This window comes from Scatophagus argus, chromosome 12, assembly GCF_020382885.2.
Source record: "Scatophagus argus isolate fScaArg1 chromosome 12, fScaArg1.pri, whole genome shotgun sequence".
Lineage (NCBI taxonomy): Eukaryota > Metazoa > Chordata > Actinopteri > Scatophagidae > Scatophagus > Scatophagus argus.
In genome coordinates, this window is record NC_058504.1 from 7004632 (window position 1) to 7028111 (window position 23480).

The 23480-nt window shown below is 41.1% G+C and overlaps 2 protein-coding genes across 3 annotated transcripts; both read left to right on the forward strand.

Annotated features, from left to right (window-relative positions):
- The first annotated feature begins 30 nt into the window (after positions 1 to 30).
- Positions 31 to 13799, forward strand: LOC124068366 (rab11 family-interacting protein 1). The gene is made up of 6 exons (XM_046406564.1): positions 31 to 1381; positions 3274 to 3803; positions 5673 to 6282; positions 6956 to 9469; positions 10534 to 10669; positions 12465 to 13799. The coding sequence occupies exons 1-6, from the start codon at positions 1002 to 1004 to the stop codon at positions 12723 to 12725; spliced, it is 4431 nt and encodes a 1476-aa protein (XP_046262520.1). The 5' UTR covers positions 31 to 1001; the 3' UTR covers positions 12726 to 13799.
- Positions 13800 to 14594: 795 nt separating this feature from the next.
- sfxn5b (sideroflexin 5b) lies at positions 14595 to 22734 on the forward strand. Of its 2 annotated transcripts, none has more exons than XM_046406565.1 (14): positions 14595 to 14906; positions 18227 to 18295; positions 18777 to 18854; positions 18986 to 19012; positions 19121 to 19205; positions 19294 to 19319; positions 19479 to 19532; positions 19773 to 19829; positions 19947 to 20012; positions 20304 to 20394; positions 20748 to 20863; positions 21087 to 21172; positions 22264 to 22381; positions 22612 to 22734. In XM_046406565.1, exons 1-14 carry the CDS (start codon positions 14850 to 14852, stop codon positions 22687 to 22689), a joined length of 1008 nt encoding a protein of 335 aa, XP_046262521.1. In that variant the 5' UTR covers positions 14595 to 14849; the 3' UTR covers positions 22690 to 22734. The 2 variants fall into 2 exon arrangements, with proteins under 2 accessions (XP_046262521.1, XP_046262522.1); XM_046406566.1 differs by having other exon boundaries at positions 14597 to 14906; positions 19121 to 19175.
- The last annotated feature ends 746 nt before the right edge of the window (positions 22735 to 23480 follow it).

Below are 23480 nucleotides of genomic sequence, written 5' to 3' on the forward strand. Positions count from 1 at the left end.
TCGCTGATCTCCACCAGATGGCGTTGTAGTTTGGAGAATGACAGCTGATGTAGCCCAGCAAAGGAAGCTGTTCTCCGGTCAGTGTCAGTGAAGGACTGATAAACACGTCCACGAAGAGACAGGATAGCAGCTACACCGAAACGTGTCCACACATTTAGAAATGACTGCTCAGCATTAAAACAGTTTTAATAAATTGTGTTATTTTTCAATTAATTTTAAAATACGCTTAATGTGTCCAAGAGCCCTTTGTGTCTTATTACTTCATAGGTTTTCTTTACACGTTGCTCGCGCCAATACTGCATGTCTCAAGACATCTTTTATCCCCCAGAGGTTGCGTTTGGAAACAATAATTTTAGAAGTCAAAGAATCAGCAGGATGAGGTGGAAAATATTTCATCTTGTCATCGGGTTCCGCCCAGAAAGTCCAGTGAGCGCATTTTGTGCTGTTTCATACCCCGACAAGCTGCTGAATGGGTCTGACAGGACAGCACGGCGTGTGGCTCAGGCTGCAGGCTGCAGGCTGCGTGCAGATCCGCTGGTGGATGTGACACAGCTTTGACTTGGTGTTTCTCTTTAATTGTGCGGCACCTCGCTCCCTGTATGCGGGCCTGGCGTTCTGGAGGAGGGCGGGTCGTGAGCACAATGAGCAGATTCCGGACAGTGAACTGATGCGACATGTAGCCTGCAGACGGTGGACTTGGTGGGTTTCAGCAGGCAGCGCACGCAGCTCGCTTAACTTGGTTTGCGTTGATTGAATTTGGGAATGGCATGCTGAGCTTCACTCTGATGATCGCAGGCCCGGTCTGCTGTGTGAAAACTGACCTCGGGTAAACCCTCAGAGACTCGGGGGACTTTGGAGATATTCTGCAGAGGTGTTATTGCGCAGCGCGGAAACTCGGCGCAAAGGAGATGATTTCCATTTCAATTGATTAAGAAGTGAAACCGCGGTTATTCATTAAGGGACACGTAGGCAGCAGCTGCGCCCCTGTGAAGCGGTGCAAGATGATGTCACTGATAGATCTGGACGATGATCAGCGATGGGTGCCCACTCATGTGAATGTCACCGTCCTCCGCGCAAGAGGACTGCGAACCAAGGGCAAGCACGGCAGCCGCTACCTCTACACCATCATCCAGGTGGGGAAGGATAAATACACCACCGGGCTGGTGGAGAAGGCCGAGGTGCCCCAGTGGAACGAGGAGTGCTGTTTCGAGCTGCTCCCTGGGATCCTGGAGGACGGCGGCCGGAGCGCCTACCCCCCTGGGAGCGGGGACCTGGTCCTCACCGTCATGCACCGGGTGCTCATCGGACTTGACGTGTTTCTCGGTCAAGCCATCATTCCTCTCGATAAGATATTTCAGGACGGACTGTGTCCTCGAGATGAGTACGTTATTCTTTAATTTTTAATGCATCCTACTCAGATATCTCGTTTAAGTAAATGTAGCAAGTAGTACTACTCACAGTAGAAATAGACTACTCTTAGAAGTAAAAGTCCTGCATTTCAAATCTAACTCAAGTAAAAGTAAAAATAGACTTAAAGAATCAAAAGTAAAAGTACTCATTGTACAGAATGGCCCATGGCAGAATAAAATCACTGGGTTATAATTAGATTATTGATGCATTAAAATGTAAACATCCTTAATGTTACACCTCACAAAGGTAGAGCTATATTTTACTACTTCATATACTGCAGGTAAGTGTAATCCCTAATAATAATTTATATTGTGTATTGACAGTCTGAATCTGCAAAAGTCACCAATAACTGATGTTGTCAAATACTGTACGTGTAGTGCAGTAAAATGTCCAGTATTGGCTTCCAAATTGTAGTGGAGTAAAAGTATATAGTAATGGAAATACTCACGTAAAGTACCTCTAAGCTGTACTGAAGCACACCACTTGATTGCTTGTTCTTGGTCACCACTGAGGATACAGTTAGGTTATTTATTATCTCATGCAAGTTCTTTTCTCAGATAATGCAGTTCATCTTATAGCCTACTATTTTCTGCATTCACCTGCTTTGACAGTCTCACAGCACACTGATTATCCACCACGTGCTTATGCTACTCAAAACACAGCAGCTGACGTTACTCATCACCTTCCACAAACAATCCAAGTGTTGCAGCATGACACAAAACTGCTAAAGCCTGAACACCAAGGGTGCACAGACTCCTTAAATTCTGCCCGTCTAGTCTGATGTCCTTTACTGGGCTACTACTGCAGCACTTCCCAGAAAGCACTGCAAATAAACAAGATGAGATCCGCTGTGGCTTTCGGAAACGCAAAGCTAGCGAACTCGGTACTAATGCGCAGGTATAAAAAGATGTGAGCAGGCATGAGGGCTTGTTCATTACATCCATCTTTGAAAACTGCAGGGAAGTAGATGTATGGAAAAAAGGTTTGATCATTTGTGGCATGTGCATGATAATTAACTAAGAGGGCTTTAACAGATGAATTAAGAGATGTTTCTAATTTTGTCCCTCCTATTGATATCAGTGAGGATAAATTAAACACTGAACTAGTATTTAACAGATGCACACGTCTGTTTAGCTTTATATGATTTTAGAATAACTCTTTGAGTTATCATTGCAATAATTTCTCATTCAGATAAATTGCAACCTTCTGAGACTGAGTTACATGAAATAACAGAAATCTCTTTTGTTTACTGTTTTAATGTATCCTGAAAATGTGGCTCTGAATCTTACTGAGTTTGCCTGACAGTTATGCTGCAGTCGTTGGACTCACCAGTAACACGTGAAACTTTTCCACCGTCAACACTGAAGTGCAGAATAGAGTAAAACAATACAACACATCTGGCTTTAATTGTGGCCTCTGCCTTCACTGTGCTCAGCTAAACTCTGAATTCCTGCTGTTAGTTTTGGCTTTCCAACACCTTCTCTGGTCCACTCAAAGGATTTAGGAGGCAGGAGCACACAGAGGATTTCATTGGTTGATTCTTCAAATAGTGGGAGGAATTTGTGTGGTGGTTTCCTGCTCTGAGGTTTGTAAAACAGTTTTTTGTTGAAGATTTTGAGTACAATCCCTGAGCAGTATTTCCACATTATGTAATATGTGGAATGCACTGCCAAAAGAAATTCAGTGTTTTTGTTGTTATTCCTTTTGGCCAGAAAACACATGCAGAATCTGATTTTTTGATTTAAACAGATTCCACTACACTTCAGATATCCTGCTAAAATAATATATTTATTTTAAGCAGTGATGTAGGATTGACTGTCAGTGTGGTTGTTCACTTTTGTCTCTTTTCGCTTATGGCCACAGATGGCTCAAACTCAACTCTAAGGCAGGAAGAAAGGAAAAGGAACGTGGTGAACTTCAGGTAACAGTCCAGTTCACTCGCAACAACATGACAGCCAGCATGTTCGACCTCACCATGAAGGACAAACCTCGCTCTGCTTTTGGCAAGCTCAAGGATCGCGTCACAGGGAGGAAGAGAGGAGACATGGAGTCTTCCTCGGCCATCGTGCCGGGCCGCTATGCCGCCCTGTCTGGATCCCTGGGGCAACCGTTTGGAGAGGAGGGCAGTGTGGCAGTTGAGTCGTCAGATGTGGAGATAGCAGAGGAGAAGAGGAGCAAGGTGAAAGATTTCTTCAAAGGAAGGCTGCGCAAGTCGTCTGACACCAGATCGTGCTCATCTCTGGCTTCAGAGAGTAGTGTGTCTTCCATTGCCAGTGATAACCCTGGCCCTCCACCTAGTCTGGATCTGCTGTCAGACCCTCCCAGCTCTCCCATCTACACTAGCAAAGTGAGATTGGACACCCATTTTGGAGAGACAGACTTAGCTAAAAAAGGTGAGGTTTGAAATTATTTATTTGTGTATGACCTGAAGGCTGGTGTATGTTGGTATTGCCTGATAATAAATCAAAGCTTCTCACTGTGTTTTATAGCATTGGTTGGTACAGTTGGGACCTAATAAAACAATTCATAAATGAAAAATTCCGAATAAAGCATCAGTCTTAAGGGCAACTTAGTCAATAAGCATGATTATTGTTTTAGACCCCAAAACAAGATGAACTCTATATAACCCCAGGAAATAGTGACCCCTCCATCTGTACCCACCACAGGTAAGAGCCTGTCCCAATACCACTCAATTGTGAGGCTACCAATATCAGTTTTTAGTGTTTTATCAAAACATTGGCTATTAAAACCACACATACACACATTCAGAGTGGTTTATCTGTCTGAAAATTGAGTTACCCTTTGTGTCTATGGCCAACGCACAATGCCTTCCTGCCAGAGAGCCTTTCTAATGCATACTTAACGTGAAACGGCCCTTTGGTTAAGGTTAGACACAAAAACTACATAGTTAGGTCTAGGAAAAGGTCAGCGACACGTGTTCCTTCACTCCTGGATGAAGGCTGCGTGTGGGACCCACAACTCAACCCCAACATGTTCACCTCTTAGGACTTTCCGACTTCCTAAACAGTGTTGTTGCAGTTCCTCTCCTAGTCTGATTTTGACGTGGATGTGTTTCACTGGAGGCATCTCTGTACTGCAGTTTGTTGTTGTGCCTATTTATTAGCTGACATTGACTGCTGATACTAGCAATAGCAATTTGCAGTTTATTTTGGAGCGTCGTGTTTAAAGCTGCACTAACAGATTTTTTCTTTGATTCACTCTCAGCTCTCACTAAGCTTGGCTCTATCTGCAAAAGGCAGCCGTTTTCAACAAAAAGGAGCTTTGATAAACTGATTGTTCTCTACCAGCCTCGCACCAAAAGGCACAAAGACAAAGTTAGTCAGCATACAGAAGCTTAAGAGATAGATTCCCACAGTAGTTGGTGGAAGATAAAACAAAACTAAAACTAGACTGAAAAATGGACTTACATATACATATACATATACCAGACTCATACACATGTAAATACCTGTATTTTTTTTTTAGATTTATACTTATCTTGTTGTTTATCCCATTTTTATATCTTTCACTTTCTTTCTTGGTCGAGAAAACTGCAAGTGCAATGTCTGTACGAAAAAGAATTTCCTCTCGGGGATAAATAAAGGAATTCTGGTTCTGATTCTGATATGTCAAATAGCCACAAATAGGATAAATGCTAATGTTGCCGGATGTGTAAATAGCATTAACAGGGCAGCACTCAGGTTTCTTTCCGGCTTTCCCCCAAGGCGCCTAAAGAATCTTTTATTATAAAAGAGACGTTTGTGAAACTGTTGACCGGACACCTTAAACTGCAATTAAGGTTATTTAGGACTTTTTCAAATATGATTTTTAAGTAATTTTTCTATGGAGTTTTTTATATTTGTGAAACCTCCCTCGAGCCAAGAAAAAATATTTATGAGGACATCCATGAGGACATCAAAGTCTATGGGCTGAGTCAGGAACTTACAGGGAGATCCAGTGGGAGAAGCACTTATTTAGATGTTCAGTGGGCTGCACACCCCAGAAGTAAAGCTTTTTGGCCAGGTGCTAGGTGAACAATTCTCATTTGACTGAATAGTCGCCTTCTTTCGGTCTGACACAATGACCGCAACAACCTCAAGTGTGATATGCTTTGGGCAAAAAGTTTAAATAAGAGATAGCAAAGAATTGACCATCATCTCCCTCAATGTACAGATATAGCCTATTGTTCAAATAAAAACGATGGAGACTTGAAACATTGCATTTTTCTTTTCATAACCCAAGTTCTTCCTTCCTTCCAACAGTGCTCACCAGCCAGCACGCCACAAAGGTGCTCACACACAAGCGAGCCTTCAGCGATGAAGCTAGTAAGATCACAACAGCCTTCCCTCGAACAAATCCTGCAGTGGAGTCACTCAAGGGTCAAACCATGACTCAGTCCAAGTCTTCCTTGTGTATAAATGGAAGCCATGTCTATGACTCTGAGCCAACCACTCCAAAGAGCTCAGGAGCCCACCCGTCCAAGCTGGTCCTGCTGGAGAAGTGCTCCCCGCTCTCTCGCTCCCTGCAGAACCTCACCAAGAGAAGTGAGGACAAAGGCTCCTTTGCAGAGGGCCGACGCTGGTCCTTTGACAAGATGAAGAAAGAGGAAAAGGAGGAAGAAAAGCAAAACCAGGCATCGTCTCCACCAGTTCAACAAGTTCAGATAATGGCTCACCCTGTGCAGGCAGTGGTGCCAGGCATCTCCTCTACTTCTGAATCACCTGAGAAAGGGAGGAAGCTAAGAAAGACGTTATTCTCAGGAGGGAGGAGTGATTCCCTCCCGGCTAAGTCAGACCTGAACCAGGCTGCTTCAACATCTGAGGGGAGGCTCAGAGGCTGGTTTGGCTCGGGTGACTCCCAGAACAAGCCAAGGTGAGTCAGGATCATTTACAGGCTTACCTCTGGGCTCCACAGTATTTGATGAATGTACTTCTATTTATGCATAACAACAGGCACCAGGGAGGCCTATATTCAGTTGGAAGTGCTGTTAACTCTACTCCTTGACAATTTGAAATGGAAGTGATTTATTTTTCTCCATTACAACCATGCTGTATCATTAACTCATGCTATAAATTCCACAAATAGCACACATTTCCATTTTCTTTACCAGTGTGTGTCAACATTTCTCTATTAAAGATGCAACATCACTGTGGTTTAGAATAGCTCTCAAAAGGATGTGCAGACAATCATTTCATGTTGATATGAGCTCACCCAACAGAACTGCTGCTTATGTAGATCTTGAGTTGCCTTGAGTGGCTGCACTGTTTTTTTTTGCTTGATTATTATTTGTTTGATGTTTGTGCTTTGCTTTTTTGATTAAATTTGTGTTGCTGTTTTCATGAATATTCATTTGACCAGCTTTTATATCTACAGTTAGTTGAAATTTTGAGGTATTTTTAGGTACTAAACAATGTCCCACTTTGTTGTGGAATATTAGCTTATATTTTGGTTGTCTTCTCTCTTTGTGTAAGAAAGATGCTCCCCATTTGGTAACCTGGCACATCATTAACTAAGCTAAGTTATTGTGCCCTATTTTCCTCTACAGGCTGGAAGTTTCTCCTAAGGTAGAAAGCAGCTCAGATGTACCCCCTCCCCTCCCTCCTCGCTCCCCTGTACCCCCTCAGTACCCCTCTCCCTTTATCTCCCCCTCTGGTCATGTGTCATCTGATGACTGCAATCACACCAATCCCTTCACCCCCTCTCCCTCTCCTTCCTCGACTCCCATCTCCCCTTCCAACCCTTTCCCCTCACGTATGCAACGCAACCCTTTTTTTGAGGAGCTCGTAGCTGAAGAGTCACAGAGGTCCCCTCCTTTTGCGCCTTACTCATCTTCTGGCTCATCCCCGTTTCATTACACTACTCTATCCCCCCAGCCTTCCACACCCAGTCCTGCTCACAATGCTACTTTTACAAATACGTCTTCCATAAAACGTGAGCGTCCCAGGCCTGTAACTAGACAGATATCTCTCCCCGCATTGCTCCCCAAGGCAGTCACACCTAATGATTCAGCCTCCCGCTCCATGTCAGAGAATACAGGAGAATGGGATGACTCATTTGATGCCTTTGCCTCTAGCAGGCTCAACTCACCTAAGGGGAGTTTTCCTCAGAAACAGCTGAGAATCAGTCCAACTTCATCTCATAGACATGGTCACCTTCCAGTAAATAGCAATAGTCACGCTCAAGAACTGGAAATGTGTGAAGAAAAACCACCACCTTTGCCTCCAAGGAGACTTTTAAGAACATCAGTGAACGAGATTTATTCTGATGGCTGGTTGCACAGAGGCCAAGAGCTAGCTGTCCATAAAGAAGCCTACCTCCTCTCACAGACTGGCGTGGCCTCGCTGCAGCATGGAAGAGAAGGACAATGTAAAAGAAACAGTATATCTCCAGACCCGCACATGAGCAGTGAGGCTTCTGACACCCTCAGTGTTAACTCTCAGCAATACACAAATGCTACGTCACCGGAATTCATGTCTGAAGAAAAGCTTAAAAAGTTCAAATACGAACCCTTGGAAGATGAGCCCGACTGCTGGGGAGGGATGTTGTTTGAGCAAGACTTGTATGGACGTGTATGTAGAGGAAACTATGGACAACCCAAAGCAAACAGTCATCATTTGTCCATGAATGATGAAGATACTTCTACAGATAAGATCACGTCTATGAACCCAGAACCTAAGACGGTTCTCGATAGTGAGATGTCAGTTGCAGATCTTTTGAAGTTGTCATATACTGCTCCCTCAAAGCCAGATTTGAAGAAGGAATTAGATATTACAACCATTCCAACAGAAGAGACACAGTCTAATCCACCTGAAACCACATGCATCAACAATAATGTGTCTTTCTCACTAACCTTAGGAGATTTGAACATGAATGTGAACAATTCAGATTTTAGTTTTATTGATTCAGATGGTTCTTCTCAATCAGAGGTAGCTGACAGTCTCAAAGGCATGAACAGTTTGGACCAGACATGTCTGAAACCATCAGAAGATTCACTGATCACTGCCTGCCATGTAGAGACCACGCCACAGGATATGTTCACTTTGAAAGACACCTACATACCTCAGATGAACTCTTCCTTTGAAATAACTGCTCATAACTCGTCTAACAAACTGTGCAAACTCTCCCCAGTTTGCCAGGACAGTTGCCAGGCTTGCCACCACTGTGAACTGGGTAATGCGGCACCACATGGTACCTCCAGGCAAAACAGCAGTCAGATGACTGTTTTGTCGTCACAAAGTCAAACATCTAATCCACCTGATCTTGAATCCAGTGCAAATTTAACAACAAGTCTTGATGATTTTAAAAAGAGTCAAAAGGACTTTGATGATAATGGAAACCCACAAAGTAAAATAGGCACACTTAACCAGAAGGAGTCGTTTTCTGGAGTGGTTAGTGCACGTTTTAGACCAAAAGGAGTGTCCCGACAGAACAGCAGTGGCAGCCCAAACAACCAAAGCATAAGTGGAGATGGAGAGTTTGAGCAGCTGTTGTCCCTCGTTCAAAATATTTCAGGAATCAGTGAAGGACCATTGTCATACCAACCCACAAAATCAGCTGTTTCTACCTTGCTGGCATTTAATAAACAAACAGATTTGCAAGGAGATATCAAAACACATCACAGTGAGTCTAATTCAACATCACAAATATCTTCAAAAGACAACACCTCTATTTTGACAGAAAAATGTGTGACAGGAAAGTCCTCTGACATCAGTTTTGAAGACCTTCATGCAAAAGTAGCACCAGACTCACGAACCCCTTCAAAGTCAAAGATTGGGCAGTCTTTGCAAGAGCCTGAACCCTCTTCTCCCTCCGTCCCTTGTGCACCGTCCCTGTCAGCTGATCCTCTGGCTATACTCCACCCTAGTCCTTTGTGTTGCCCCTCCTTACGTCCCTCAAGCACGGGGCCCAGTGCTGGAGCCAGCACTGCTCTGGCTGTGGCCCCCCACACCTCCTCCTACTCCACCACCTCCACCTCAGACCAGCCCCTGGTCGATGCACGCCACACACTTTTGCCTGAGGAGACACAGCCAGCTAGCAACCTGCCCCATCAGGAGAGCAGGTGAGAAACATCATATTAGGATATGAAATATGTAGGTTTTTAAAAGCTGTAGTAGTTTGGATTAACAGACCAGATTTCCAGTCAAAACAAGTATATATATATATTTTTTTCTTTTTTTTTGGCTCAGGTTGCTCTCTTTACTGTTGCTCTGGCTTGTTGAATGTATTGATGCCTTTTTGAGTTGTGTCTTTTCCATCATCCAAAGTGGTTGGATGATACCTGCTGCATTGTTCTTGGCTTTGCTTCATTATTTTTGTTATTCATCTCATTATTCAGTTTATTGTTGGCTATTGTAATCTTCTTATTTTTTTCTGGACTTAAATTCGGCTTTTGCTGTTACTTTGGCCAATTTATACAAATAGTCTTATAAGCACAAGTATGAGGTGAAAGTTAACTGTCTTTTCTCCTTAAGGGATATATTATATTAAAAGAATAAAAGGGGAATACTTATACATATGTTGTAAACATGAGAATAAGTACTGACTGTGGTGAAAGCCCTTGTGGATGCAGAGGTTTCAACAATTAAAGGAATTATATTTATTTGTTGTGTTGCTACTGTTGTTTAGTAGCACACCTGGGTTCAGTCAGAGTCATATAGCTTTTTAGATGTGAACAATCCCTTTTGTTGTGTGTTTTTTAGCTTGGAAACAAATAAACACTGAGTATAGAACAAAAAAACAAAAAAAAAACAAACAAGTGATATCTTAAAAACTTTTTTTCTGCTGTGATCACAGAGTAGCTTGTTTTGAATTCTAGCTTTTACACTGATTTTCTGTCTCTAAACATTAACTTGACTCATTTGTTGTTGTGGTCACCCCTGTGCTCCCCTCAAGATGATTTCATCCCCCAGCTGCAGTGACTCAGTGCACTCGCCTTTTAGCAAACTTGTTCCTTAAACATCTGATCTGCTTTGATATGTTGAGCTTTTTCAGGAAGTGTATTTGAAGTTCATTTCTAACTGCTGAATGAGCTGAATACAGTAACTTGTCAGTATTTGATCATATACAAGATTACTTACAGTATACCTGTGTTGAAATATTAGTGCTGACCTCTTTACTCTGCAGATCTCATCCAGTGAAGCCATTAACCTCCAGCCAGTCGGAGAAGAAGGAGGGTCGTTCAGTTCTGGAGAAGCTGAAATCCACCATCCACCCTGGACGCACTGCTCACCAAGTTTCAGCAGAACCTGAGAGGAGTCAGGTACCGTGAAACAAAAAGCACAACTCAACGCACCTTTATGAATCGTTTGGAAAATTTCACATTCAGTCTATGTAACTCTATAGGAGATTTTTATGCCTTTTACCAAAACATTGTATGTTAAATATTCTCAAAACTTGCTGATTTCCTCCTAAAACAATTCCAAACAATGACAGTTTCAACTTGTTTGTAATATTGTTGAGGTTTGGGCTTCTGGTTGGACAAATCAATTATGAAGGCATTTCTTCCTATTTTCAGATTTTTTATTTTCGAACCAACCAATCAATGGCTTTCTTGTTGCAGAGTATTTTCGCTGTGTGTATTAGTACTTTTACTTAAGGAAAAGATTTTTAGGACTTCATCCTCCACTGCATGATGGCATTGCAGCTGCTAACTTGCAGCTCCCTGTTAGACTGTGGTTGCTTTCAACACCAGGGAGAGAAATGCTGATCCCATGACTTCTCTCAAGTGTGATATAATTCTTTGACCCAGATTGGACTTTTCATGCCCTAAAATTATGTTTCTAGTCTTCCTGCAACCCTATTTTTGTATCAGCATGACAGTTAAGAAGGTGATATGGCTGGATTGTGATGCTGTTAAGGGAAAATTAAAGCAGAAAGGACATTCAAGGTCCTGATTCCTTAAATGTAACCTGAGAATGAACAGAGTTATTTTGTTTCATCTATGTATAACACATAATAATTCTCAAGATGCTGGTCTTGTGGCGAGGATAACATCTGTGCCATGCCAGTACCACTCACTGTCATTTGTTGTTTCTGGTCACATTACAGTCATAATACAACAAAGACTGAGCAAAGAAAATTGGCCAGTACAGTGCCTCCGGAAAGTATTCACACCGCTTCGCTTTTTCCACATTTTGTTATGTTACAGTTTCATTCCAAAATGGATTAAATTAAAATTCTCCCTCAATATTCTACACAAAATATTTCATAAGGACAAAGTGAAACAAGTTTTCTTGAATCTTTTGCAAATTTATTAAAAATGAAAAACAAAAAAATGTAACATGTACATAAGTATTCACACGCTTTGCCATGACACTCAGAATTGAGCTCAGGTGCTTCCTGTTTCCATTGATCATCCTTCAGAGGTTTCTACAGCTTGAGTTGAGTCCACCTGTGGTAAATCCAGTTGATTGGGAGTGATTTGGAAAGGCACACACAAGTCTATATAAGCCCTCACAGTTGACAGTGCATGTCAGAGTACAAACCAAACCATGTTGTCAAAGGAATTGTCTGTAGACCTACAAGACAGGGTTGTGTTGAGGCACATATGTGGGGAAGGGTACAGAAAGATTTCTGCTGCATTAAAGGTCCCAAAGAGCACACTGACCTCCATAATCCATAAGTGTTTGTAACCACCAGGACTCTTCCTGGAGCTGGTCGTCCAACTAAACTGAGTGATCGGGGTAGAAGGGCCTTAGTAAGGGAGGTGACCAAGAAACCAATGGTCACTGACAGAGCTCCAGTGTTGCTGGAAACAAAGATGAAACAAAGATTGAACTCTTTGGCATGAATGACAAGCGTCGCGTCTGGAGGAAACCAGGCCCTGCTCATCACCTGGCCGATACCACCTACTGTGAAGCATGGTGGTGTTAGCATCATGTAGTGGGGATGTTTTCTGTTCCTGTCTTTATGCTAAGCTAAGCTAAGGGTCTGATGGCTGTAGCCCCATATCAGATGCACAGATATGAGAATGTCTTCTCATTGGAACCTCAGCAAGGCAGCGACCGCACGTACGTGTGGCTTCATCTGCACTGTTTCTGTTCCCTCTCTCACAGGAGGTGACAGTAGACCAGCTGGCGCAGTACCAGCACCTGACCAACATGGAGCTGATCTCCCTGCTGCTGCAGCAGGAGATGGACATGCAGAAGCAGCAGGCAGCCTCCGAGCAGCAGGAGGCGCAGCTGCAAAAATGTGAGGCTGAGCTGAAGAAGGTCAAATTAAAGGTTCGAGACTTGGAGGACTACATTGATAATCTTTTGCTGCGGATCATGGAGCAGACACCCACTCTGCTACAAGTGCGCACCAGACACAAGTGACAACAGTGCCAATATGTGTACAGTGTATTGCGCATGATGTATGATCCTCTTCAGTCCTGTTTCCTCAAGAGTGGCTGCGAAACACAGGGTTGTTATGTAAGTGTGGGAATTACTGTTCCAGAGACAGATGAACAAATACTCCACAAAATCTGATCTCATATCATCCAGGTCTCACTGCTAATACTGCCTTGTGGATGTAGACACAACATTACATGCATGCTGGTTATTATTACAATTTGGTACAAACAGAAAACGACAAAGTATAGTAATAATAATAATTTAAGGTAGTCAACTTTAAACTCACTGCTTTCACACATGCGTAAAATAGATACAGGCGAGAGAAAACGTTTTCTGAAAGTGCATTTAATGTGCTCTTCTGAGAGTGAAGTAGTTCCTCTGGCAAAATATGGTTTTAGCTCAAGTAACCTGAGATCTGCAGCTGTCAAAGTGCGAAGTGCACAAAGGTTAACTGGAGCCAATTACATATTTTCAAATAGAAATGCAACACATCATAAACTGCTGCGCTGCAATGTGTATACTATAAAAAGAGCTATTTCTGCTTTAACACTTTATGATAAGCAAAACCAGTGTTCATGTTTGAGCCTGAAAAGCCTGTAAAGGATAAAGACTTAATGCAGTTTGTGTCTTTGTTTTGTTTTTTATTTTTACAAAACATGTGTTCATCAAATTCTTATTTGTTACACGCCACAACAAAAAGAATGTTTAAATACGTTTTCAGATTTTGTTGTACGTTTTTGCAATTTTTTTTTTGTCAAAACAGCAACATTTTATTGTAGGAATAACCAAGCATCAATGCAGTCAAGAGTACTGCAGCAAGAGTATTGTAAGTTATTTCTATAAAATACTTTTGTCATGATAATATATTCTTTAATATCACTCTAGTACCACTGTAGCTACTTGCAATGCTTTACATGACCGCAGTACTGTACTGTGATAAAATAAAGTGCACCTAAATCAAAGTTTTTAGGCTCCTGTAGTTGTTGGTTTGTCACTTAGACTGCAGAGAATAAATCATGACATCCCACTGTTTTAATGATTTATGCTCAGCAGTGTTTACTTTCCCCCACTAGAGAGCACTGCTTACTACACAGTTTGAGTCCAAACATGCTGGTGCAGCAAATTCACTGGGGATTTGAATGCATGACAACATCTGATTTATTAGAGATCGTTTTGTTGGAAATGAAGTCTGTTGCGTTTATGATGTCGACAAGTTGACTTTGTTTGCACTGCTGACCGCTTTGTCTCTGTCGTAGCATTGATCTCAGCTTACATTAATTTCTGCTTTAAAGCGAAATACAACAGCACAGTTTTTTTTTTCATTTGTTTGTGTACCCAGGAGATTTTGGTTCATTTCCTGTTTAGACTGAGAAGTCGGAAAACTCTCAGAATAAACAGCAGCTTTGCTGTATTTCCGTCCCATTAGTGGTAAAGACATAAGACCAGAGTTGTCTCCAGTGGTGGGAGAAGTATTCATATCTCAGGTAAAAATAGCAGCACTGCTGTAGAAATACTGCATTAACAAGTCCTGCGTTCAAAATCTTTAAAACCAAAAAAGGCAGTATCAGCAAAATGTGAAAGTACTAATTATGCAGCAGCTTCTGCTAGTGTTAATGCATCACAATTATAATGAAGTGGAGGACTGATGTACATCTTAAAGTGACCTACTTTGATCAATATGACAAGAGCAAAATGAAAGTGTCCAGTGTGGAGACAACACTTTGATTTTGCTGCAGGTTATTACTTCCCCTCTTTGTTGTCTTTCTTTCTTTAATTGATTATCAGGTGAACCTGATCATTACCCAGACATGCCACACCTCTTCACGAGATGACGAGTGGGGTTAATCTGACACCTAAGGGTGCATCAACTGCTATCTTTTCCAAGATCAATCCGAACAGTTATGCAATAGCTTACACCTTATCGATTATTTGGGATGTGTAGTCATGCGGTTCAACTTTGCCAGTGTTAATGCAATGGAGAAGACTACACATCCCAGCAGGCACAGCGGCGCGTTGTTTCACTTAGGGTACAAACTGAATGTAGTTGGCTGTACTTGGAAAATTCGTTCATGATTCACTTCATTAATAAATAAATAGTTCGGTGTCATGGCGGAATCTGCAGCGTGTCCTGCTTTCCAGCTCGGAAGACCCCGATACGATCAGGTAAGTGCTCTTCATCCTCTGTTCAACATGCATGAATGGCATTTTGTTTTTAAGGCTTTCGGGGGGGAAAAACAGCCCCATCCTCCTCCGCCCTGCTCCCGCTCCAGCCCGGCTGCTCCGGATGCTGACACTCTGCCGTGAAAGTTGCTTTTGATTTGCGATCTGGTTCTTTGTTATGAAACCGAAGTGACAATGAACTTCTGAGTGCGGGTGCGGTGAAGTTTCGGGTTATATGTGGACTGCAGCGGAGGTAATTGTCTCTGGGCTGTGTCATATCGCTGTTTGTCATCTCCTCTGACAGATTTCACACCCTTTTCCTCAGTGCTGCTCCGTGAAAGATGATATCAGACTGTGAAGGTCTGCAGCCGAGACGCTCACATCTTGGGCGTCAGTTTGAAGGCAGCCATCATTTTTTTTTATTTTTGTTTTAAATGTGTGACTGTATTCATTTTTCATCTTTAATTTATGTTGTGTAGGCTTTTGGAGATTTCTGATAAAACAGCTCATCAGTTGTGCATCGTTTTCTACACCCATCCAGTCCTAATCCCACTTTTATCATCCTCAAGTTTTTTTTATTTCTTATTTTTTCATGATGCTTTCTGCAGACTAACTGCTGCCCCACGTGTAGGCCTAATCGAGACTGATGTGCTGTCCTTCCTCATCTGAAGCCCATTAGCTACTGAATTTTTTTTCGTCCTCAGAAATGAATTTGCATTGGTCAGCCCTGAAAGATAATGTGACCTTCACGTTGGCTGGGATGGCACATTAACTGAGGAAGCTGCAGCTGGTTACATTTCAGCTTCTGAGGCTTCTGTCCTCAAAGCCATTCATTAAACTGCAGTGGAAAGGAAACTACTGAGGCGGCCTGATGATACGAAACAGAGTAAACACGCAGACTGTGTACATAAGTCAACAGTTACGAGCTATCAATGCAATCATTATCAGCGTGCAGGAGTGAAAAGATGAAAAGAAGGCAACTTATGTGAAACTGAGCACTCTATGTGAACGTGGGCAAGAGGTTGAAGGTAACATTTCTTGTTGGAAAGTCATGCCGCAAAATAACTGCAGTGTGTCGGCACAGAGACGCAAGATGGTCACAAAGAGATACAAAACAGCTGATGATTAGATCGTAAGATTGTATTGAGAATGGAATCTTACACTTCCATACAATACAAGTATAAAAATACAACACTCCAGTCGTCTTTTGTTACCGCAGTAGAAGAAAAAAAATGTCCCTTCATTTTGTTATGAGCAGCCTGCACACAGTGTTGCTACAGAACACATTGGCATATTTTTAATAATGCAAATCTGTGCAGTCTTGGGTTCAAATCTGATTGATTGATCTGTTTTTTTGTTGTTGTTTTTTTATATCCCTGACACTTTTGACGCTATCAAATGTGGGTATTGCGTTATTTTAAACAAGTACTGATAAAATCAAATTTCTTTGCAAATTGGACATACAACGACAACAACGAGACACACACCAATCACAAAGAGACAAATAAAAAACAAAACACAAACTACAAACAGACATAAAATGATGTTGTTTGACTCTGGGGTTCTTGTTCTCATGTAGCACGCTGGGTTATTGTTTCACACTCTTGTCTCATATGAATGCCTGTTTTTAGCGATTACCATCACAAATTCCATTTGTAATCAACCTTAGGTTTCCAGCTCCTGTTTCTGATGCACTGTGTGTGTATGTTTCTTCTTGTTGGAAATCTTTTCTATCCGACCTTGATGAACTCTTTGATATTTCCGTCTGCAACCAGAAGTTCATGTCAGGTTGATAAAGGTGGTGTAATACTTTCAGTTTCTCACGTCAAAGCAGTCAGAATTAGGCCAGACCTTGATTCGCCATGAATCGTGCTCCGTTTGTCTGTGCTTTCTGCTGCGCTCCATCCCTGCCTTGTTGTGTACTCTCCAGGGAGCTGAACCTCATGCATAATTAAAGCATGCTCCTCACACGGATCCTGTCTCTACCACACTCTTACAAAACAGCACTGCAGCACATATGGCCTGTCAGAGGAGGAGACATTTGATTGCGGAATGGCAGAAAATCCAAAGGCACATGCAGTACAGAAAGATTTCTTATATCTATAATCTTTAGGAGGACTGAATGTTGCTTTCTGTAATTTCAATTAGGACCTCAGTGCTGAACAGATAATTAAAATATAGAGGGGGTATTTCCACCGTGTTTTCTTCCCTTCATAACTGATAAATGTCTCGGAGGGAATCTGATTGAATCTGCCATGTTTTCGCCCATCTAGTTTGCCAAAGAGACTCTTGGCATGGACTGCTGTAGGGCCTTTTCAGACTGTTGGCACACATACTTAGCAACTGGCATGCTGATGAAGACAGTGAAGGGAGCAGAAAACAGGGCGCTTGACCAGCAGCTCCAAGCCTAAGCAGGAAGAATGTGTTCTGGTAAATGTAAAGCCAAGCAAGATTGTTAGTACATTTTACATTCTTAGTACAAGAGTTCATCTGGAAAGGCGCATTTTATCTTTACATGTCACTTGTATATTGTTCCATTGTTTAGTTAGGATAGAAAAGAAAAGACTCCCATTTTTATTTTTATAATTTTTGTTTTCGTATTTTCCCACTAAGCACTAAATATGAAGCAGTCGGTTAGCTTAGCTTAGCACAATGACTGAAAGCAATCGGAAACCGCTAGTGTGCTTCTGTTCAAATGTCACAAAATCCACTTCCCAACACTGCTAAAGGACATCAGCATGTTATATATCATCTGTTTAGCATGTACAGGAATGTGTAAAAATGATTATTCACTTGACCAAGCTGCCTGTTTCCCCCACCTTTCAAGCCTCATGTTAGACTAAGCTAACCATCTCCTAAGTGTAGCTTCATATTTACGATACAGATCTGAAAGCGGCATCAGTCCTTTCATCAAATTCTTGGCAAGACAGCAAATAACCATATTTCCCTAAAGTAACAGCAGTTGATAATAAGAGCCTTAATTACGTGAAGTTATGTGAAGTTTGATGTAAACATTAAACACAACAATTTTTATATTTTATTCATGATTGATCACAATCTAAAATAAACAGGTCAATTGCTCCTACTTACATAGTCACATTAACACAATAAAATGTGTTAATGTGACAATATAAATTCATAAATGCCCTTTTCAAATTAGCAGTAGACAAAGTAATGTTTTTAGAAACTTTACAAGTAGTAAAAGTGAGCAGTGATGAATCAGTTCAGACTACGGAAGGCTTGTGAAATGATCCATTCACAGAGGGCTGTTATTATGTGTCTACATTCATTAATAATTAACTTTGTCATACTGTCTTTTCCAGGGTTCATTCCTTGGTCGTCTGAGACATTTCATAGACATCATTGACCCGAGCACCTTGTTTGTGTCTGAGGTAAAATGTTTTCTGTAAGACTGCAAAGTTTAAGCTTCCATCCAGTATTTATTTTCATGTGTTAACACAAGCTGCCCCTCCTGTCTCGTGCTGCTCCAGTCAGACCTTTTGGGTGCTGGCCAAAATGTGTTCATAACAGAGAATATTATCAGGTGTCACATAATGAATGGTAAGATTTTATTCACGCTAAGTTCTGTAAAAGCTGCTGGCCTTGCGGCCAAATTAAACATTTGTGGACCTGAAAGAATGATTAGTTTGCTGCTGTTTCTGGCATGTGAAAAACAAAACAGTCAAACGATAAACTGACAGAGTAGATAACTGGTCGTTTGAGAACTTTGGCTTCTGTTATTAAATGATAAAAAAGGATTGTGTAGATAAATACGTTACCAACAAATGATAATATGCCAGAATGTGTCAGAACTTTGATACATCTTGCCATCACTAAGAACTGCAGTATTTTTCTCTTCTCCTTTCTATGTAGAAAAAGCTGAAAGCTTGCATCAAACTACTTGATGACTACAAACATGGCACACTTCCACCCGGGGTCTCTGATCTTCAGGCGAGTTTTTGTTGACATACGTTGACATATAAACTGATTATAACATGCGTTCCTGAGGATCTACAAAACAAAAGAACATGTAAACCTAATTGTAGTTCTTCTGTTTAACTGTGCACTGCTTACCTGTGCAGCTGTGGGAGGCCCAGAAGATCAAGCAGGTAAGTGACTCCCCGGTCATATGTCTGTTCAGGTTAACTGCACGTCCATACATTCAGGCCTCTGGGCCCCTGGCAGCATGAGGATGTTGTCATGCTCTCTGCACGCAGGCCATCATTCATCCTGACACAGGAGAGAAGATCTTCATGCCATTTCGAATGTCAGGTACGACCTCAGATGAAGATCTTTGCCAAGGTTGTTAAAGTTTCTCCATTGTTACTCAGCAATTTTTCATTATTAAAAAAAAAAAAAGACCAACAACAACATTTCTTCACTTGCACAGGTTATGTACCATTTGGAACACCAATTGTAAGTCTCATATGAAAATCGCACATTTTGATCATGCATTTCAGAACTTAACTTGGCTGTGCAGATAATCATTTACACGGTCCTGTTTGGGGATAGACGAAATGAGACTTTAGACTTATTTTGGCCAAAAATAAGCTCTTATTCCCTGGTCTCATCTAGGTCATTGGCCTTCTTCTCCCAAATCAGACTGTGGTGTCTACCATTATATGGCAGGTACTGTACCCAACATACCATACAAACCATTTGCATAAATCATATGTTTTGAACATTTTGCAAGCACATATTGTGTTCATGCAGTGCTTTCCCATCTGTTATACAATGCAATAGGGACATTGTAATATAAAGTGTTGCTGCTCTGCTCTACGTCTCACTGTTATCTATCTATCTATCTATATATATATATATATCGATCTATCTTTAACTTAACTCAATCTCCTTCCCTCTTTCTTACAGTGGCTGAACCAAAGTCACAATGCCTGTGTGAACTATGCCAACCGCAATGCAACAAAGGCATAGAAACCTTTTGCTTCAGATCTTTTGTCTCCTCAATTACTTCTGTAAAAATACAGTTTTATTCATTTTGGTTGCTTTTGATTGTATAAAGTTATCTCTCTTATCCCACCTCAGCCTACGCCAACATCCAAGTTTCTACAAGGCTACGTGGGAGCTGTGACGAGTGCTGTTTCTATTGCAGTGAGTTTCCTTTTTGTTCCGTAACATCAACCTCCGCTCATCAGGGTACTAAAATGTCAAATTGAACAGTTTTTCTGTGAGTTGTACTTGTGCAGGTGAGCTGTAAATTTAGCGATGATCTGTCTTAGTATCATTCACTAATACTGTTTAGTTTTAGCAGTACAGTTTTATTACTAATACCAGTGTTTTGTCTGCAGTAAAGTAAAAATCCTAACATTAGCAGCATTTAAAGCATTTTGCAGACCTGATGTTACATGAATTTTCATCAACCTTGTTATTTGTATTTAAAAGGTGGGACTGAATGTGCTGATTCAGAAGGCCAATAAGCTGAGCCCTGCCACCAGAATGATAATACAGAGATTTGTCCCTTTCCCGGCTGTGGGTAGGTTTTCAAAAGACCATTTATGCTTGTTAAAATGGGGGTAATTATTAGTGTGTGTGTGTGTCTCTGGTGGTTGGAATCGCAACATCTCATTCATATGACACTGAATATTTCTGCTTGTTAATTACTTTAATGAGATTTTGCTTTAAAATATTCATTTTACTGAAGTTCTCAAAGTGTTTTATTGCACACCAAGAATCTTCTGAAAGACAACTTTACAGTATTAAAGTTTTGGTAAGCTTTGTTCTTAGTTAAGGAATTTTGAAAAATTTCTTGCCTTCAGCATCTGTTCTTCATCTGTTCTGTGAAAATGTATTAAATTGTAAAAACTGTCTCTCTCTTTCTGACCTCAGCTAGTGCAAACATCTGTAATGTGGGCCTGATGAGACACAATGAACTATCTGAAGGTATTGATGTACTGGACCACAATGGGAATGTGGTGGGATCCTCAAAAATAGCCGCCAGACACGTGAGTGGCTCTTTGCATGCTCAGCATACTTGTTACTTCACTGCACTGAATATAACACAGTTGCTGCTCTTTTCAAATGTGATGGTGGCTGAAAATCTATCATTTCCTGCTCGGCTCCTGTCGCTCAGCACCCATCTGATCTTCCGAAAGGGAAAATTAAATCCAACTCATTGCAGCGTTTGAAATGAGGCATGTGCACAATGTTCTCATCTTTTTCCCCCAGGCGATCATGGAGACCGCATTCACACGTGTGGTCCTGCCGATGCCAATCTTTGTGCTGCCTCCCATCATTATGTCCTACCTAGAGAGGTTTGTACAGAAGACTGCATGTAACAGTTATATCATTACTGATAAGGCTTATTTTCTCAACTAGTTGATTAATCTTTTGATCTGTAAAGTGTCAAAAATATGAAAACAATTCTTCACAAGCTTGAGTTCATATTATTGTTATGTTGTTTTGTCTAAGCAACAGTCCCAATCTCACATATGTCTATATCTACTATTTTTGATTTTAATCATTCATCATTTTCATTTTATCAATTCATTCTATAGAAACACTAAAGCTATTGAGATATTTAAATATTAAATGTTCATAACAAGAAAAAAAAACCTCAAAACCTAAAATATAACGAGCTGTGAATGCCATTCTGAGAAAATTTGAGTAAGAATGAAAGTTTTTTGTTTTCAGTTCGGCTTTGGACAAAGGAGCGTGTTTCTCTATTGTTGAATCTAAACTAGCCTAGCTTAGCAGAGGAGGTAGCTGGAACTACCATCTCAGCATCCTAAACATCTAAAGGATTTTTATTTCTTTTCTTTGAATTCAAATGAAATATGTTCAATAAAAGCCTTCACAAGTACAAAACCTTATAAATTTTATGTATGTGTTTGGATAACTACACAAAACCCATTTTTTCTCAGCTTCTTCCTCTCTTTAGTATTGCTCTGTGTCTTCATAGGGCAGTAGTCCTGTTTAATTCTGGTCTAAACAATACTCTCCATATTTGTGTGTGTAATGAGCCAGTGTCAGCATATGTTGTGCCCTAAAGTCTTTAGCTACAATCTTGGTAGTAGGTTAGGTCACAGCCAGAGAAAATGTTGAAATATGAAAATATAACAATATAGCCTGATGTACTTATATAGATGGAAAAAAAATAGGATTTCTCTTTATATTGTGAAATTAAATAAAAGAGATTATCTAGACTCTGACTCATTAAACCCAGACCTGGAACTTTCACAAACACAGCTTCTCCCTCCCACTAAATGTGGAAAGTAGCTCCCCCAAATCTGCACGTGGTATTGTTCTCCATATCCAAAAATAGCTCACGGTAGGGTAGTCATCTGGGATCGATCCACACAGAAATCTCACGGCTTTCCTTTTCCCACTCTGTTCACTTATGTAGGCTGCGATTGTTGCAGAGCAACCGCAGATTGTTGCTGCCCGTCCACAGCTTTGTGTGCCTGGTTACCTTCGGCCTCTCCCTGCCTGTGGCCATCAGCCTGTTCCCCCAGATGTCTCAGGTACAGTAACACGTCAGTTCAACTGCTCATACAGCCGACTCGAGGCCAGATGGCTGAGGGAGCAGCTGGGAAGAAATTACTTATACGCCACTTGAAATGCACAAGCTCGTATTCACCTCTTGTTCCGGATGTCTCATCCCACGTCTAATTACAAAGTCAAAGTGATGCTCAAAGACAGACTATGAGAGAGGCAGAGCTAAAATTTAACCTACTGTCTTTGCCTTTTACAGATTGAGGTGTCTCGCCTTGAGCCAGAGATTGCCATGGCAACAGATTGCAAGATGGTGACCTACAACAAGGGTTTATGATTGATGTATGTGGTGTGGGAGAGGAGAGGTAATGATGACCGGGGTGGGGGGGTTTGGCTGGGAGGGGTGAAGACTGAAATGATGCTGCGTTCCGAAGAGGCCTACCTGTCGGCGGGGTTTCTTCAGAGAGGCAGAGCCTGTAAATCATCATGTACTAACCCAGGGTTTCCAAATCTTTTTTCTTTTTTTTTGCAGTTCTCAATATCCTAGCAATTACTGAGTCAAGGTTGAAACTCTTTTTTTGTCCTTTCAAGGAAGAATCTTTCTATGTAGAATAGATATATTTACTCTGAAATCAGGTTTTTAGCGTTAATAAAATGCTTTTAATATATATGGAACAGTGTTTCCTGCACACAGGCTATATGATGTTGTACACTGAGGTGTAGTTGCCATTTGCTGCTATTTGACCCAATGACAAAGGTCTATAAGTACAGTTCAGTTTTTGTCCACCTTGGTTCTGTAAACGCATCCTTGTGATTCTTGAAAACAAAGTTACATATACTTTACTTTATCTACTCTGCTCTACATTTGCAACACCATTTTCATGTATGTGTACTGGCTGCAACCAGTTTTATGTGTGTTGTATTTGAATCATTTTTTAGAGGTAAATGATTGTAGTATTTCACAAGAAAAAAGCTTCACATCTATAAACCCCCCCCCCCAAAACAACCTAATTTTCTGTAGCTTAAATGTTTTCTTTTCCAACCCATTAATTATCTCTCAACCGCTCATTGATTAAGGCATTCATTTCCTTACATAAACACATGAACTGCACAAACATTTCTGACAAG